Source organism: Magallana gigas, chromosome 1, assembly GCF_963853765.1.
Source record: "Magallana gigas chromosome 1, xbMagGiga1.1, whole genome shotgun sequence".
NCBI classification, from domain to species: domain Eukaryota; kingdom Metazoa; phylum Mollusca; class Bivalvia; order Ostreida; family Ostreidae; genus Magallana; species Magallana gigas.
The window spans coordinates 41,422,375-41,442,304 of NC_088853.1; the positions used below are offsets into that span (position 1 = coordinate 41,422,375).

At 32.7% G+C, this 19,930-nt stretch overlaps 1 protein-coding gene and 1 long non-coding RNA gene across 2 annotated transcripts in view; one reads left to right on the forward strand and one right to left on the reverse strand.

The window, feature by feature from the left end:
* Positions 1–4,409: 4,409 nt before the first annotated feature.
* Positions 4,410–19,930, reverse strand: part of LOC105333551 (scavenger receptor class F member 1) — a 33,931-nt gene continuing 18,410 nt past the window's right edge. The window contains exons 3-10 of the mRNA XM_066067340.1: positions 12,898–13,125; positions 12,247–12,498; positions 11,298–11,435; positions 10,433–10,570; positions 10,059–10,199; positions 9,579–9,716; positions 7,382–7,479; positions 4,410–4,678 (exon numbers count right to left, since the gene is read on the reverse strand). Coding sequence (XP_065923412.1) covers positions 4,577–4,678; positions 7,382–7,479; positions 9,579–9,716; positions 10,059–10,199; positions 10,433–10,570; positions 11,298–11,435; positions 12,247–12,498; positions 12,898–13,125 — 1,235 coding nt within the window. The 3' untranslated portion in view covers positions 4,410–4,576. The remainder of the gene's footprint in view (positions 4,679–7,381; positions 7,480–9,578; positions 9,717–10,058; positions 10,200–10,432; positions 10,571–11,297; positions 11,436–12,246; positions 12,499–12,897; positions 13,126–19,930) is intronic.
* Positions 13,674–19,338, forward strand: LOC136270254 (uncharacterized). The gene is made up of 4 exons (XR_010708011.1): positions 13,674–14,603; positions 15,068–15,137; positions 15,708–15,782; positions 16,258–19,338. It is a non-coding gene; the product is annotated as an uncharacterized lncRNA (long non-coding RNA).

Consider the following 19,930-nt stretch of genomic DNA (forward strand, 5'->3'; position numbering starts at 1 on the left):
GATAAAAAAAAAATCTGGATCCGCGCATGTATTTGCAAAACAAAGACAAAGGGATCTGGGTGAACAATTTCCTTTTTATTGAGAAATACAGCATTATTGTAAATGATAGCATTTATGTAAATTGTGATATGTTATTTTTATGCCAGGGCCAAAAATAATAGTATTGTCATAATATAAATGTAATCCTAATTTTTGAGTATTTTTGAGTATTTAGCTGATCTTCTTTTTTTTTCTACATTAGCCAATCAGAGTGCGGCGTTTAGTCGCAGATTGTTTTGACTACGTCATTTTAACTGTCAGCTGTCAACAAGTTTGTAAATACCGCAATCAACCCACCCTCCTTCCCCTTCATTACATTTGTAGTTGGGGATTTATTTTGCAATGTATTACACATGTATGTTGCTGTTGATGTGTGAAATGCTGTTTTGTTCAACAATATTTTTGTTGTATGTTTGGTACATGTTGATATTGTATTCATCTTTGTTTAATATGGGGGAGGTCATTTGCACACCTTTTCTAACTCACATTCAATGTCTGGCTATTGATATTATGACTGTTTGAAGACCTCCCCTTATTGCCTAATTTTTCTTATCAGCAAAAATAAATGGCAGTATATACACACAACCATGTTTTATATTTTTCTATCAATCCTAGCCAGATCAACAATATTACATAAAAATCAATATTATTGCGATTGTGTAACTCTTTTTTTTTCATTTATCAGAAAATAATTGCTTTTAATTAATATTTATTTCAGAAATTTATAACTAAATCCTTATGAATCCATTTTTCATATAGGTGAGAGAGAGAAAAAGAATGAGAGAGAGAGAGAGAGATTCATATCAACCCTCAATTAATGTACATAAACTTATATGCATTTCAAAATAAATGCATTATTAAAGTTATTGAAAATTTGATACAAATTCATGTAGTAATAATTATACCATGCTAAAAAATCGTATTATTGAAGACAGAAGCTACGTACAACTGTGGGGTTTTTCACAGGATGAAGCTCTGCCATACAGTCAACTGAATGATAACTAAATGGTCTTGAAGGGTGACTGAAAGGCAGAACTATGCTATTCAGTCACTTTTCAGTTACCTTTTAGTCACATTTCAATTGACTGAATGGCACAGATTCATCATGCGTTTAGACTCGTGTCACGGTTCATTACGTGTTTAAAGTTAATCGTGCGTAAAATAACCTTATGAGGCTATAGATAGCAATAACATTACATCTCAAATAAATCTTGACGTCGGCAACATTTAGGAAATTTTGCGTTTTAAAAATTTTAGTAGATCTATTTATTTGTTCTGCCTTAAAATTTAAAAGCCAGACACATGACTCTTAATTTTAATAAGCTTAATCATATATAACTTTCAATTTTGAATGTATTGAACTACAATAAATCTCTTATCCCGTACAATACATGCCATTGAAATTTATACTTAACATAATTTAAACTGAGTTCATATTGAAAAAGAAATTGTTTCTGCTATAAATAACTGTAATAAAGAAAACATGGAAATTAAAATTATTGACTAAAAATTTGTTTTCTATTGATTTTCTTGAGCGAGTGTCTAGTTATTCATTTAAGTTCCTACTAAGTCGCGTTTTTTGTCACACAATCAATAATTTTACGCAAAACCTCTGTCCAGAGATGGTAGTTTAAAAAGAAAAATCACTATGATGTTTTTCTCTATTAAAAGTATTAATAATCAAAAACAATTTTTTTCCAACTTTAATGCTGTTTATTCAAATCCCCCCCCCCCCCAAATATAATTTATAACATATTTCTAGAACACCATAACTTGTAATCTGTTACCTGATAAATAAATCTGGATTTGATATCCGGAAATAATTAACTTGGTAGTCATCTGACGACGGTTTTTATTGTTTTGAACTGAGATCAACAAGACCGATAACCCAACAATGCCCTCCCGGCGGGACTGGGGTTGATCGACAAGGTAGCGGCCATTATGGATGCTATTTATAAGTACATTTGTTTCTATTATTTTCACTCGACAAGAATGTAAATCTTAGCGATTATTATTGCAAACTCTGAATACCACACAGATCCAACCTTAATTCTTAAAATTTCAAATTTTTAACTTGACAGGAAATCGCTTTAAGTCAGCATATACGATTTCTACCTTGGATAAATAAAGCCCCTAAATATTCTTTTTTTTCACCTGGTACGCAATCTTAATTAAATTTAATGTAATTATTTAAAAAAAAATTAATCTCTATTATGATTTGTTGATGGGTAAATGGTTTCCCATATACATATATTTGCATTTTCCAGTGTCTTTGTCTGTGATAACACTACGTATCGATTAATAACTTAGCAGTATCCTCTGGATCCTAAAAATCCCTAGTTACGTAATAATGCGCTCCGACGATGACTTTACACAGACAGTTCTTCTTTCAAACTGCTACTACAAGTCATGCACTGTTAGCGTCGCAATCGTATTGGACATCACGTGATTTGAGTGCAAACCAAACCAACTCGAACAGGCAGCTATATTTGGTGGCATCCTTTCAAATATCAGGTTGGTTGATTATATAATACAATATTATGTTAGCATGTCCTGAACTGTTTTAAAAATTACTCCATAATAGTTATACCCCACAAAACTTGTTGCTGAGGGTAGATTGTTTTTTACTCGTCCGTCAGTCAGTCGGTCCTCTTTCCATGTAAGCACAACTCCTAAATCGTTGCAAAGATTTGTCCGATACGTTGTAGGAAATTAGAACACAATGTGCATATTACCAGAAAATGCTGGTTCCATATTTTTAAGGGTAATTTGTCACTTTTGTTGATCTTAAAGGCAACATTTTATACAGATGTGCATATTTCCTGGATATAGAGCACATAGTCAGTAACCGAAAAGTCGCTGGTTCAAACCCAGCGGTGGTCACTTCCTGTTGTCAGTTGTGCACCCAGCTGAAATTGGGTACCGGCTTACGCTGGCGGTTGACCTGGGATGGATTGGTGTCCTATCAAGGGGGAGTCACTGACTTTCATCCACTTAGCACCACGGAAACCGGGGAAAAGAACCGGCCTTGTGCGCCTCCACGGCACGGAGAAGGATTTAACTAAACTTTAATAGCAAGCGCAGATTAAGGCTTGAATACGCGTTCTAAGTACCGCGCAAGTTTTGTTTAGAACCAAGACATTTTTACATGTGTCCATTACTTCGTATTGAGTTGAGATACGTAAACAAATAATTCTAGATTTTAACGTAGGACGTCACAGTGGCTCGTGCTATATTTCCCTAGGCGGATCAAACATCGGTAATGCGTGTACTAGCAATTTTTAATGTATACACTTGACACCTGCCTCAGATGATGTTTTTATTTTTTTTCATTTTGGTATTGATAGAGAGATTATATATATGCTAGCAAGAGTCATACTTTACTATCATATCGTTCCAATGTTAAGCTAAATGTGCATGTATGTAGAGTAAGTATAATAAGAAAATATTTTAAAAATGGGTCGTGTTAAACTAAATTAAAAAGAATAAGAAGAAAAAAAAACCAGTTAAAATATCTACACAGATATTGCATTTTGTCGAACCATTAGAAAATAGGACATTACACAACTACAAGTAGCTAGGGACCGGGGTACGGATGCAACGTATGTAATTAGAATGCAAAAATAAAACCAAATAATTTTAAACCAGGAAAAAAATAAATTCAGATAACAACAAGGTACAACAAAATAACAGTATTCATTGTTAACAATTTTGACCAAATAAACACAAAATACGTTTTACAGACTGATCAAATCTTTTTCAAAGTAAAGAACGGTTTTAGGTGTCTATGAAAATCGTAATAGCGAGCGCAGCTCGCCGGCGCGCAGCGCCGGCGCGAAGCGAGCTCTTCCGACAAGGCGTGTGTGAATAGAAAATTCGGACAGTTGCACATTCATTCAACGGATTTTTTTGGCGTCAGTAAATCGGACCAGTAATGCATCGTTTTAATCGTCCCAGTAGTTCCCTGTAATCGTGGCAATTTTTATCACTTCACACTCTCACGAGAATCAGCAAGACAAATTTAGACAGTAAAAACAATAACGATGTAAGCGACATACAGTCAATGTTACCTCTAAAGTTCACCTCAGTACACTTTCAATCAAAAATAATCGTGTGACGTCAAAAACGTTTACACATTGATCCGATATATTTTTTCGGAGTCAGTAAATTTTGACCCACAATTCATAGTACCAATGGTTTCCAACCTCACGTTCCAACATCACGTTCTCCCGAGAATCAAAGTAAAACCTTTGAATTGCTTATAATATGTGTAAAACACCATGCTTTTTAAGTGAATAAAACAGTATACTTCGCATACTTTTATTTCTCAGGGGAGTTTTAAAGAGTAAGACGACACTTAACCAACGTCAGCTTTGACGTCACAATAAGCACTGATCAGGGGAAATTATTCTAATTGAAGTTATTGTAAATCTGCTGACATGACCAAAATCCTCTTAAAATCTTGCAAAGGCTAAGATAAAGAACAGCTGACGAATAAGGACATTTCTTCAGATACAGGAAACAGTTGTAAATTGCACTAATTTGGATGAATGCTCACAAATATTTTATTCACTATAATTACGGTAATTTCCTGAAACGTAACATTATACGTATTTTTGTGGCCAATTTCGTTTTGAACCTGCCAAGAGACCATGATATGTTTAATATTGATGAAAATGATTTCTTTTATCAAAAAAGCAATTTTATGAACACGAGTAATACTACATAATCTCACCTTTTCTTCTTTTTTTCTGCCAGTAATGATCAGTGACATGTTTAGAATTTACGACAATTTCTTCTTGTTATATTCTGAATAATACTGCATGATAAGATTTTTTTTTCAATATTAAAGGGTTCAATTATATCTATGAAAAGCATTAATACATGTATTATATATCAAGATAAATAATAATGAGTATCTAACCTTTTAATAAACAAGAGGCCCATGGGCCACATCGCTCACCTGAGGAACAATAGGTATGATAAAGTCAGCTTAATGGAGTCATAATACAAACAATCTGGACAATGTACAATAATACATGTAGATCCTGTATAAATAAAATCCATTTTTCCCCCTTGGAACTCGGATAGCCCTGATTGCTGCCAATATTTACAAGAGCAGACTTTAATCACCGCTCCTGCACATCTATAGGGACTCAAAGTTACGCAGGCAGGGATGACCGCACACCTACGCAACTCACAGGTACCAACGTTAACGCAAGCAGAGATAACGCAAGCAGGGATTACCGCACACTTGCGCTAGAAAGGCCAGAACACCAGAAGGGATGACCATACACTAGTGCTCCGCCGTAACCACCACAAAGACAAGCAGGTATGACCGCACACTTGTATTAATGCGATACAGGGCTGGAAGGACCGCACACTCTGTATCGTAGGTTAGAAAAACACGAAGATTAGATAGAGCAGGGATGTCCACACCCTCAATCTCTCCGTACCTGTTCAAGTTTAACCTCAATCAGTCGCTCGTCGCAACGCAATATACACTGTCCCTATATATGGGCCGGCCTAAAATAATTCATAGTATCTAAAAATTGGAAATCAAAAATAAACAAACTAATCCGGCCTAACCCAAAACTACTTATGCAGAACAACTTATATACATTGAATATTTATAATTGTATAAAAATAATCGTCACAATAATTGGTTAACAGTAGATGCATTAATTAAAATAATCAAGAATCAATAAATCAAGGGCAATAACTCAAAACAGTAATACAAAAAGATTCTAATGAAAAAATAGCTGCCTGCTTCAATTTTATAGTCATATCACATGTTGAGTATTGCAGTTCTCAAAAAGATCCTTTACAATTGTTTATATATGGGATATTTAGCTACATCAAACTCTGAACCTTCTTGTGAGGCCGAAGAATTGTCCTGGAGCCAAAGTCTTAACAATTATAAAGAATCATCTTGCTGATTAGTTTCTGAGAAGAATATTTTTAAAGATTTACTCTATATATATTCCTATGTAAAACTTTAACACCCCCCCCCCAAAATGTGGCCTCACCCTACCCCCAAGGGTCATGATTTTCACAACTTTGAATCTACACTACCTGAGGATACTTCCACACAAGTTTCAGCTTTCCTGGCTGATTAGTTTCTGAGAAGAAGATATTTTTAAATATTTACTCTATATATTCCTATGTAAAACTTCGACCCCCCCCCCCCCATTGTGCCCCACCCTACCCCCGGGGGTCATGATTTTCACAACTTTGAATCTACACTACCTGAGGATGCTTCTACACAAGTTTCAGCTTTCCTGGCTGATTAATTTCTGAGAAGAAGATTTTTAAAGATTTACTCTATTTATTCCTATGTAAAATTTTAACACCCCCCCCCCCCAATGTGGCCTCCATCTACCCCCAGGGATCATGATTTTCACAACTATGAATCTACACTACCTGAGGATTCTTCCACACAAGTATCAGCTTTCCTGGGTGATTAGTTTCTGAGAAGAAGATTTTTAAAGATTTACTCTATATACTCCTATGTAAAACTTCGACCCACCATTGTGGCCCCACCCTACCCCCAGGGTTCATGATTTTCACAACTTTGAATCTACACTACCTGAGGATGCTTCCACACAAGTTTCAGCTTTGCTAGCTGATTAGTTTCTGAGAAGAAGATTTTTAAAGATTTACTCTATATATTCCTATGTAAAACTTCGACCCCCATTGTGGCCCCACCCTAGCCCTGGGGGTCATGAATTTCACAACTTTGAATCTACACTACCTGAGGATGCTTCCACACAAGTTTCAGCTTTCCTGGCTTTCTGGTTCTTGAGGAGAAGATTTTTGAAAATTTCTCGAAATTTTCATTAATTTCTAATTATCTCCCCTTGAAAACGGGTGTGGCCCTTAATGTTCACAACTTTGAATCCCCTTTGCCTAAGGATGATTTGTTCCAAGTTTGGTTGAAATTGGCCAAGTAGTTCTTGAGAAGATGTTGAAAATGTGAAAAGTTTACGGACAGACGGACGGACAGACGGACGGACAGACGGACAGACGGACGACAGACAAAATGTGATCAGAATAGCTCACTTGAGCTTTCAGCTCAGATGAGCTAAAAATGAATAAGAATATGTGTTAACAATTTTGTGTAACACCTTAATTCAACTATGAAATAACATATATGAACACCATAGTTAAGCATACGTTTGATAAGACTTTTTCGAAGGTATATTCTTCTGAGAAAAAATATCAGCGATGGTTGATTTATATATGTTTAGTAACGGTAGTTATTGTATCATAATAGTGTAATTAAATAAACAAAACCAATATCTATAATTTTAGCAAATTGTTTTTATGTTTTATTCTATACCATATCACAGCTGCCTTTCTCGGCATCACATGTCCGGTTGATGCAGGTGTTGCTGCACCTCAATCTGCAATTTGGTCCATAGAATGAATGGGCACATGCTACAAAAAAATGTAAAAAAAAAAAATTGGAGTGACATAAACAATCCTCTGTTTCTCTAACTATGGCTTATGTACCTGCTATATATGAAACTCTAATACAATATTTAAAAACATTCCATAATGTGTTTCCTAGGTACAACCTACATGCATACACATAACAAAGAAAACCAGTTTGAAAGTTTCTATAGGTATGTCATAAATAGCTCTATTGAATTTCAAGTTTTTAACCCAAAATGTATTGTAAGTTAATTTTATTAAATTTGCGACTTAATTCCATTTGACTTTGAATTCCATTCCTTTCAGTAATGAGACAATAAATCTTAGAAAATGAAAACAAAAACTAAACATTGACTCGCGCCCCGATAGCATGAACTGTCTCATCATTTATTTTACACAATTTTTGCGCTTTGCTTTAGGAATAAAAACAATTTCCTTTTAAAGGGGATTATTAGTATGTGATCTCATACGTCAGCAAATTTTCATGCAATGCAAAGAAAAACCCAACATGATAAATATGATACAGTCATTTCATGCATATCTTTTACAATTTAATGCTATGCTATGGTATGCGATTTTAATGATATGCTATGAGATTTGTATGCTATGCTATAAGATCTGTATGCTATGCTATGAGAAATTGAAATGAAGTGCTAAATGATATGGTATGCTATGCTATGATATGGTATGCTATGAAATTTGAACAAAAACGCCTCCATACACAGAAGAGTTCCACACATTTCGAATTAAAATAATAAGAAGCCAAAGTTTACCACAAATATACCATGTAAACATTTATTTTTTCAAATACAAACATTTAAAACCGAGTTAAAATAATGTTGTATGCTATGCTATGGTATGATATGACGAATGCGATTCTATGAGATTTTATGCTATGGTATGAGATTCCAATGCTATGCTATGAGATTTCAATGCTATGCTATGAGATTTCAATGCTATGCTATGATATGGTGTATGTTGTAAAAGATATGCTTGAACTGACTGTATACATTTTTGTTTATTTACATCTACCGAGTATGATTCCCTGTATTTCTTTCAGAAACTTACAGTTATTTCATAAATCTATAGAATCAGCAAGACTGAAATCTACAGGCCCCGTTCATCGATTGGTCAAAATCTATAGCGACTGAAACTGAGAGAACTAAAATCAACACGCCCTGTTTATCGATATCTCGAAACCTACAGTAGTTAAAGAAAATCACAGGCTACAGGAAAATATCATGATGATGTCAGAGTCAAAGTCGTACACAAAAGACGATCTTGCTGTCTCTTTAAGCTAACGTTCTGATCAACATTAACAGTAATTTTATAGTAAATTTCACTTACATTTTATAATCACTTTATTTATTAGTTAAAAGTACGATGTAAATATAAACAATTAATTGTTTGTTTTTTTATGATTAAATGTTTAAATCGTGAGGTGGACGCATTATAATATTTATTCTTGGTAATCTGCATGTAATTGAAAATATACATGAAGCTGTTATTGGATAGTTAACGAAGTAGTGCAAAGGGCAATGCATGCGCAAAAAGTAATGTTGCCGGATGCTTCATATGGACACTTCCGTCATCGGCCGATGCCGATGCCGATCACAAAAGGAAACTCCCATCAAACAAACAACATTTCGGTAGTGCCAAATGAAAAGTTTGTTCTGAGATAAACACGTGTGGGAATTTGGCAGATCTTGTTAAACATATTATAGTATGGACCACTTGTCAAGCCTATTGTTTTACACCACTGCAAACATAGCAACATATTGAAAATGTAAGGGCATTTAATTCATGGTTGGTTGTAAAACCTTAGAGTTTATTAATTTGTATCAAACGGTTGGATTGAATTGCAACTTCACTTTATAAAACAATTATAAGTTTATTAATGTGTTAGAATTTCCATTTTTATGTTGGTAAAAAAAGATTTTAAGGAAATATTAATGCATTTCCATTTATGTTGTATTAGATACCGGAAAAAGTAACATATTTTATCCTTCTTGCAATAGATCCCAACTGAAAATAGCGATTGTTATTCCGTTTACATTTCTGCAATATAAACCTAATTAAAATACATATAACTGATAATTTACATTCGTTGCAGTGGATCCCTTTGTATCCTGAGTCACATCCATTTGGGCACGCCCCCGACTCCACGTCACATGACTGTCCTTGATGACAATGACCACAGTAATTGCTGCAATTTGTTCCAAATGTTCCGTCATCACATTCTATGGAAATAATAAAATAATCTCTTCTAATTCACTGGGAAAAGTTAAATGCAGTATGTTGTTTTCATAATCGTTTACTTTAAATTATAATTATAACTTTTTATTTTTTTTTCAATCAAGTTTTAAATTAGATAGGAACTTCAACTTTCTTGTATTCTTTTCTCATAAGACCGGTTGGATAATTAAATATTGAATTAGATGGGTAAATGGGTAAATTTTGTCAATTTAAACAAACTAAGATTTTAAGAAAAAAGGTGTAGCATCAATAAGATCTATAAACGAGGAAAACTGTAAAACGAAAATCATAGACAGTAGAAATAGATGTAAACAAAATATATGTACCTTCATTACACAAAGGTGGTTTCCATCCTACAGCGCATCCCCCGAAGCAGACACCGGTCTTTATATTACAATCCTTGTATATGAAGCATTTTTCACTGCATTTGTTCGAACAGTTTCTTCCGTAAAACCCTTGAGGGCATTCTAAGCAATCACCAAAAAATGAAAGTAACAATAAAATAAAATCTGACAATTTTTTCTGATATTTCATTTTCAATACTTTGAATGCAAACCCTTTTGAAAATTATTCTGTTAAAGTGGAAGTAATAGTTCAGTTCTTGTTAGATTGTACATTTATGTGGATGACTACAACAGTGATTTTCTTTTTTGTTCCGCCTTTTTGGGGGGTATGTTTCATTTCAATGCCAGTGAAATACCCATTTGACAATGACTTCCGTAAATGCCAGCCTCACAACCATTATGACAAGTTCCGTTGACATGGTAACACTGTTCTCCATTCACACAAAGCCCACAGACCATTGAACATCCGTAACCATACGTGTTTTTCTGACAAGCTGTAATGCGCAAAAATTAGAGTTAAAACTTAAAATCAAAACAATAGCCATACATGTAGCATAAGTTATATTAGGTGATGAAAAAATTTACTATATGTCGATGTTGCTATAATCTATGATTTACATTCCACATACTTTTTGCAAGTAAAGTGTATGATATGCGTCCACCATGATAATAAGACTGTAACAATCAAAGGATTCTGGAAGATTGTATGATGAGTTTTATTATGACGTTGCACACATAGATCACTGTTCGTGTGCAACATCACAAGTTAACGATGTTGGCTGTAACACAGGCTCTACCATTATTTTGAACTTACACTTATGATTATACAGCAATTTTGAAATATAAACCACATTACAAAAGAAGAAGTTAAACTGATATAAATATAAGCATTGAGTGCCTTATTTTGTTTACCATCAGCCCTATAACCCACCAGACCATGCAGATATATTCAATATCGCGCGTTAGCGCCACATAATTTGTCTACACGACCTGTTGTGTTATAGGACCGACGACACCTAAAAAATAAATTTTCCATGTTAAATAAAAATGTGAAGTAGCCATGATCATGATTTTAAGAACCTTGAATTGTTAAATCATTTGTGATAAAGTTTTCTTTTAAGATTGAATTTGTGTAATAAAAAAGAATATAAATTTGGGTTAAAAACTTGACGCAAATGTTGGTGTTTTTTTAACACATGGTACAAGTGTATCTGTACGTACGTTGATCACAGGTAGGACCCTGATATCCAACTTTGCATCCAAAGCAATTACCAGTTTCTATGTGACACCGGCTGTCCAAACACTGATCTGGGCACGATTGAGAACAATCTTCGCCATAGTAACTAGGAGATGGGCAACCTTAAATATCAATACATGTAAAATGTCATATTGTACTTATACCTTGGGAATCATCTGTTATTACATTATTTTTATAAAATGCTCAAATGTTTCTAAGCATACTATGTTTTTTTTTTATATTTTGCAAAAACATTACCCCGCTGTTTCAAACTAGATCATCAAAGTCAATTGACATTTTCTTATAGCAGACAATGGTACGAAGTTCAAGAAGTTCACAAGGAAATAACGTCTCTCATAAGAAATATTGTTGGCTTGTGTCAGTATGCACAGACGTTATCTCTGAGTTATCTTGAACCCAGTATTATCATTTGTATTTTTTGGGGAAGTTTGCTTTTTTCTTTCTATTCTTTCTTTTTGTTTTTGTTGTTGTTTTTTTTTTTTTTTGGGGGGGGGGTGGTTGGGTGGTTGGGGGAGGGGAGTTACTATGGAGAAAATATATGTTTCTTCTTGTTTTCTTTTCTTCGTATTTTCTGTTCTTTGCTCACACCATTAACGATAATTACTGACTACTGTATTAAGAAACAAATAATAACGATACACGTATGATTAAGAAGGCAGTGTGTAATACATTGAATACCGATGTCCTGCAAACAATCTGACTCTCTCTTGTCTGTATTGACCGTTATTTTGAAAATTTTAAACATGTTGTAAGTAACAAGATCCAGATTTAATGCTATAAACATTTGACTTTTTTATTAAATTTAGAAGTGTTGATCAAACATTTTTTTTTACTAAGTTTGTGGTTTAGCAATATATATATAAATGAATAGAAATACGAATAAGAACGCTTAAAATGATGACGATATCTTACCATATACTTCGAACTCACACAGTTCGTTGTGAGCATATATTGAGTAGTCAGGTGGAATGCTGCTTGATGTCCTGTTGTTGTAGTAGATGACGTATCTACCGTGGTGAGTACAGTTCAATGTTATCACAGCTGGGATGGTGTACCTAGTAAACGTGTCGTCCTTAAAACAGAGAACCCCGTCCTCTTTGTCAGTTGTATTTGATATGTAAACAGAAAATCCTAAGAATCTGGTGGTAAACCCATTATCAGGACCTAAGAAAAAAAAAATATTTACCATATTAAAGACAAAGTCCGGTAGAACAAACGACCAAACATATTCTATATACTATAAACTTCACTATAACCTTCTATGTATCTATAGTTTGATGTAATATAGCTTAAAATGCCATCAGTGTTTGTTTGTTTCTTTGCATAGTGAGAAAGCGAGAATTATATAACTATACAAAAAGTTAAGTCCTTAAAATATTCTCTTTTTAGTAATGTTTTACATAAACGAACGATATTTCTGAGAACAATTGTAACATAAAACACGAAGTGAATTCAAGTTGATTTATGGTGGTGTTTAGAAAAAAAATCAATGTTAACAACTAACAGATATGTGAGCTTAGTTTCTAAATTTCAGAAAGATGGACATAAAATTATGATACATACCCCATGGATGATTGCCGGTCCTGTAATATATAGTGATGTGATGGATCCCTAGAACGGCTCCAAGGTCAACACGCCACACAGCTTCATACTGATTATTTGCAGATATTGTACACTGGCCCCCAAAAGCCGAAAAGTTTGTTTTGAATCCATCCACAGCGTTGGAAGCGCTCCACATGTAAAGGCGGTATGGACGTAACTGCCAAGCATTCTTATGTAAAGCAATGTTCTCTAAAAACAAAATCAAACCAGGGTGGTATTTTATGAAACAAACTGGCATTGCATATCATACCCCCACATGGTTTAATCTGAATGACGAAGTTTCTTCCCACATTTTAAAGCACCAAAACGTTCAAATGGAAGTTAACAAAGAATCGATTCGATATTAGACCGATCTGTTTACATGTTAGAGTGTTCCCTTGAATAGAAAAAATGAACAAAAATAAGAGTGATCAGAAAGTAAGGAAGATTGAGTTTTAGAAAAAATTACTTTATTGAGAGAAGAAAAGGAAGCAAACATTCAAAAAGGTTATTTTATGAATAATGAATATGTGTGTTATAAAACAATAAATATAGATATATCCACAGTAAAAACCAAACATTACATGTGCAAATATAGCAAATCCACTTTACCGTATTGTACTCGTTATAAAATAATTTGCATTGCAAATTTTTATGACAATACATTGAATTTTGAATAAAAAAAAAATGATATTTAAGAGGCAGTCTACGATAGAACCATGCAAAATCAAAATTTTATAATGAAGGGTGTAGATTAATTTTCATAGTTTATCTGGATATATCTAAAGTATATTGTATATTTTATCAAATTTTCATGGTTAAATTTATGTGCACCACTGAAATCCCCCAGATAAGACCATTTCTATTTTTAGCCCATTATTCATAATAAATTTCATGCATGAATAAGGCTAATTTCATAGAGTCATTTAAGTATTAAATAGAGTTTAATCATACATGGAGTTAGATTCACATAACATCTGATACAAATACCTTTGATTTGGTGCACACATTTTTTTTAATTCATTCGTTGATTTTAAGCTAGATGATCAAATATTATAATAAGATAGGTAATGTCCAAAACACACTACTTCTCTTAGTAGGATATAAAACCTCAAGAAACGTTTTAAATTTAGAGTTTCTTGGTTTAAACAATAGAATTATCCATAAAAAAATATATTTGAATGGGAATTTGGTTGCAAATAAATATTAAGCTTATATTCCGGTGTTTAAATTCGGGATTTTTACAAATTAAATTATCTCCCTTTGTGGAACTCTCGTGTAAAGAAGATAAAGAAGAATGATTGGAGAAAGCCAGATGTCAACAAAATGGATGGTTTGAAATGTAGTTTTGGTGAAAATTGTAAAGAGAAAGCAGATAATATACTTTAGGATTGTAAGAAAAACACTTCAGCACACTTGAGATTTTTTAAATGTACCTCTGAGTGAGATATTGTACAAATACCAGAATCATCGTGCTGGTGTGCATGGGTTGAGGCTGTCAATTTTCAGCGGGCGTACATGTGCTAAACACAGGCAGGAATATGGAATTCAGTGGAAAATGAAAAGGAGAACATGCTGTCATTCACTACATAAACAATCTCAATCTGGCATAATCGCGAGTGGAATTACATTCATTCAAAGCCGAGAGATATGGATGAAGCTGAGCACACATTTTCCAACTGGTTCTGGTAAGAAAAAATTGTCTTTACCCAATGACATAATTCTTAACAAACCAAAAATATTTATATAACAGTACTCTTATGTGTACCAGTAAATATTGCTAGGACAAACTACATGTATGTATGCATAATTAAAATAAATGCACATCAATATCAGATTAAAACTGCCCCCCTCCCAATTTGATTAGATATCTATGGAAAAGATATACAGTTCAGTTTTTATAGTGGTATAGTGTTCTAAACTTAAAATTTACTTGTTGAAATACTCATACAAATTTGAAAACCTATTTTTATTATTCAAGGAATGAATTAGTGCTTTTATAAACCCATGCTTGATCTCAATTTCCTTACCTGTTGTCACTGATAAATTATTGTTTTGATTATGAACAAAAACTCTGTTAAATGAACCAACGTTTACGGGGAAATTAATGCATAATGGACACATCAGATGTTTGGAATTTTACCATTAATAGGTGTTCGCAGAAAACGCATTGAGAGAAAACTGTGTCAAGATTAATACAGATCTGAAGGAGGAGTTGAAAGGTGTGTTTTTTACACAATTGATTGACTGAATTATTATGATGTATTCAACTCATAAAACTTTGTTGTACATTACATATGAAACAGAAAATATAAATACAAAGGAGTTGAGGAGTACTACATGTAAGAACAAATGTTGTCCAAAGATATTTAGGGGGGGGGGGGGCATGCCAGGCCTGGATTTTTCATTTAAGTATTTAAGAGAAAAACAGATTTATACATAAAAATGTCTTAAAATCAAAGGGAATTTCAAATGGTTAATGTATTTGTCCCATTAAGATAGCATTATAGTTTGTATTCATGCTAAAAACTTATTTAGCTGGACAACATTAGATTAACTGATAATAACAGTGTCTTTTAATGGTTAAAAATCTTTAATCATCTACACTTTATATTTAGTTATTTTACAATATGTCTATTGAGAGTTCAACTAATCAACATTTGGGATTGTATATGTACATTAGATATTGTGTATGAAAATCAGAAATAAGATCTGGCTATATTTTTGTTAATATATAGACTACATATACATTACCGGTATATTAGATATACATTAAATGTACTCTTTTGTAGAAATATGCTGTTTATTAGAGAGACCTACAGATTCTGAAGCAATGGACGCTGATATATCTTTTTCTAACCCAAGAGGTATAACAGTGAAAAAATATTACATGATGTACAAGATGATTAATGACGCATACTTGGCATTATTATCATAGATTATCATAGATATTCCAAATATGAATTTTTTTACCCTTTTCATTATTGCCGCATGGGTGGTATATATGTTTCTTGAACTGTATGGTTGAATTTCAGTTTTACAGTTCAATGAGTTTAAATGTGATTCAGGCACAAGGACAATGCTAAATGTAGATAAAAGTCACTGTGATCATCTTAGGGATCGAGGTCATTCAAAGATTGGCTGCCACTTGAAATGATTATCATATGTAAATTTTACAATGCATAATTTTTTCTGAAATGTCATATAGTTGTTATTAAAGCTGTCAATGCTTTGCATGTGTATTATAGTGGTACATATATGTGTGTATCCAACAGCTGAGTTTAGTCTAATACTTTGAATACATATATTTTAATGAATATACCGGTATATATTTATTTTCAGATTGTGATCTTCTGTCATCTCAGAAAACTGTGGGGTCTGATCAGTCCAAAGATGAAAGAACAGAGCATGAAATCTTAAATGAAGCTGTGAAATAATTGTCATATGGAAAGTACTCCCCTGTAAAATCACAGCCATCTATGTATCTTCATCAACTTCAGTATTCAAAGAGAATTGTGATACATGCATGAATTCATATTATTATATTTTCATGTTAAATACTACTCGAAAACCATTGTCAACCTCCGCTTCGCGTCGGTTGACAATGGTGTCCTTGGGGTGTCAATTTCAACTGTTACCCTCCCAAACAGGCACTATTTATATAATGTTAGTCCTCTAATAGCACTACATGTGTATGAGTTGATGACGTAAGTCTTCTAATAGCGCTACAGGTATAAATTGATTATTTTAGGCCATTAATAGACATACATGTATTAATTGAGGATGTAAGCTAGATAATAGCACTTCATTAATGATTTGATGATAAGAGTTGTCTAACATCACTTGTATGAATTGATGATGTTATTTGGCCAGAAGTGCTACATGTATGAATGTTGGCAAGTAGCTCTACATGTATGAATTAATGATGTTAGTTATTTAATAGTGCTACATGTATGAATTGATAATTTTATTTGCCTAATAGTGCTACAAGAAGGAATTGATGATGTAAGTTTGCTAAAAACATTACATAATTGATATATGAATTGATGTTGTCTGTTCTATAATAGCATTTCATGTACGAATGATGATGTTAGTCCTCTATTAGCACTACACATATATGAATTGATAATGTTTTTGTACTAATAGCGCTACAGGTATGAATTGATTGTTATTTGGCCAATAGCGCTACATGTATCAATTGAGGATGTAAACTTTATGAATGATTTGATGATAAAAGTTGACTTATAGCACTAGCGTGAATTGATGGTGTTACCTGGCTAGCTAATTGTGCTATACGTTTGAATTGATGATCTTCTTAGACTAGTAGCGCCACATGTATGAATTGATGAGGTTACATGTATTTGGCTAACAGCGCCACATGAATTAATGATGTTATTTGGCCAATAGTGAAACATGTACATACATGAATTAATGATCATTGTTGTCTTAAATTGCTACATGTTTAAATTGATGATGTTATTTGGCAAATAGTGATTCATGTATGAATTGATGTTGTTTGGTTATCAGTGCTATATGTATGAATCAATAATGTTTTTTAGCTTTTAGTGCAACATGTATGAATGATGATAAAGGTTGTTCAATAGCACTACATGTATGAATTTATGATTTTATTTGACTAAAAGATAAGTGCTACATGTGTGAATTGTTGGTGTTTGGTTATTAGTGCTACATGTATAAATTGGTGGTAATACATGTATTTGTCTAACAGTGTTAAATGTATGAATTGAAAATAGATGTCTTATACGGCTACATGTATAAATTAATGATTTTATTTGACTAATAGCACTACATGTATGAATTGATGTTGTTATTTGGCCAAAAGTGATACATGTATTAATTGATAATAGTTGTCCACTATTGCTACATGTATAAATTGATGATTTTACTTGACTAATAGCACTACATGTATTATTGATGATGTTATTTGGCTAATAGGGATACATGTATTAATTGATGATGATAACTTTCTAAATTTAAATTAATTGCACATCTCTGTCTTTTTTTCGTATGTAACTGAATAATGAATATTTCAATTCACTGATTTTGTATCTTTTTTTCTGAAATTAAAATTCTCTTTCCGATGTATTCATTGTAGGTTGAAATTTGGTTGTATTGCATATTTTATTTCATAGCTTTGTAAACAATGGCTTTTCATATTTCATGAAAATAACTGCAATAATTTGGTCTTTGCTTTTTGCTCCATTTGAAGCAAAGGCTCATTACAAGTATTTCTTATAAATGAGTGTTACATGTAGGCTTTTCAGGATTTTTTTTTTAATATCAGGTGGTTATATGTACATTTTGAAGTTTATAACTGTAACAAATAATCCATGAATATTAAACAGGTTATTTATTAAGTTAAAGATTGTTATTTGCTGTGTTCTTCTCAGATATCATCTTAACAATATACTTATGTTGTAAACTCTGCTCAAAAATACAAATGTATATGATAAAAAAAATGTTTGATATGTACATTCATTTAAATTTGAATACATGTAACATGAAATCCATTGTTATTGTATTTTAACAGTTTTATGTCAAAGCGGATGCTTATATAAATTGAGGTGCTGTGGGACATAATTCGATTTTAATATGGATTAATGTACATTGTGATTGAAATACTTTCACCGGTTTAAAATTTTCAAATTTTACAATATTTAACCAAAAAAGAGCTTTTAAAAATATTTGGAGAGGTAAAAATTGTAAAAACCCAGAGCGGAAGTCAAACTCATGACTTACAGATTCGTAGTACACCCTCTAACCCACTGCACGTCGCTGTTAGGTGACAAACTTAATGGTCCAAGTTTCCTTTCAATTGCAGCCGCCCCCCCGCCCCTCGACTGAGGGCAATTCATAGTAATTCTGTGTGTTTAATTTTTAAGACTACTTAATTCTCCATTACTACTTGTTTTATTTGGCAAGGAAAATCTAAATAATTATGTAATAGCATTTTTCTTACCCTAGATAAAAGTGCACCATGTCTACCCCAACCCCCTCCCAAATCCACCCACCCCCCAAAATTTCCACTGAATTTCATTTGCAACCAAATTCCCTCAACCAGATTAAAGACAAATAAAGACCATATAAGCTGACAAAATATTATATTAATTGATGCGTTTCTTGGGCAGTTATGCCAGTTTTAGTGCAAATAGGTCAATTTTGGTAAAATTTCAGTATTTTCATGAAGTTAAGGCCCACATATCTTTGTGTATTGTGTTTAGAAATTTAAATTCCTTATTATTCAGAATACCTATGGGTTTTCACAATGTGAAGAAACGGGTTTCATTCAATTGCAGTGTGTAATATTTCCAGTAAACTAAAAAGAATTGTATGCTGTCTAATTTTTCAAAAGTTCTATAAATAGAACAAGGGGAAAACCCAAGTGCCATCCGTTTCCATAGTTACTGATGTAATGTAATAAAAATCATTCTCATTATAATCAAGTTAGGTTATCATGAATATCTGTGCCAAGTCTCATGAAATTTCGATATACTTCCATTGATAGCCATTTGCATGGTTCTATGGTAGACTGCCTCTTAAAATACAATACATTTTCACATTTCACTTTTTTCACATTAAAGTGAAAAACTATTGTGGACATTTTTTTATAGGAATTACGATTATATTTTTTTCTTCATAAAATAGGGTAGTTTGAAGTGTTGTCAGCTAATTATTTATTGATGAATGCGCTAAACGATTTTGTACGACCTCGTTTTGGTTATATATGAAATTTTACTTCTATAACAAAGTTCTTGTCTATGGTCTTTTAAAATTCGCTATTATCGAGTTTTGTAGATAAGAAATATTCAAAGTACATACACAGGAAAAATGTCCATATGTGTAAAACATGTGTTTAATACCACACATGTTTTACACATATTTGACATGTGTAAAACACATGTTCAAATTTATACATGTATAATATATGTATATTTTATATGAAAAACACATAAAATATACATATATTTTACATGTGTAAATTTGAACATGTGTT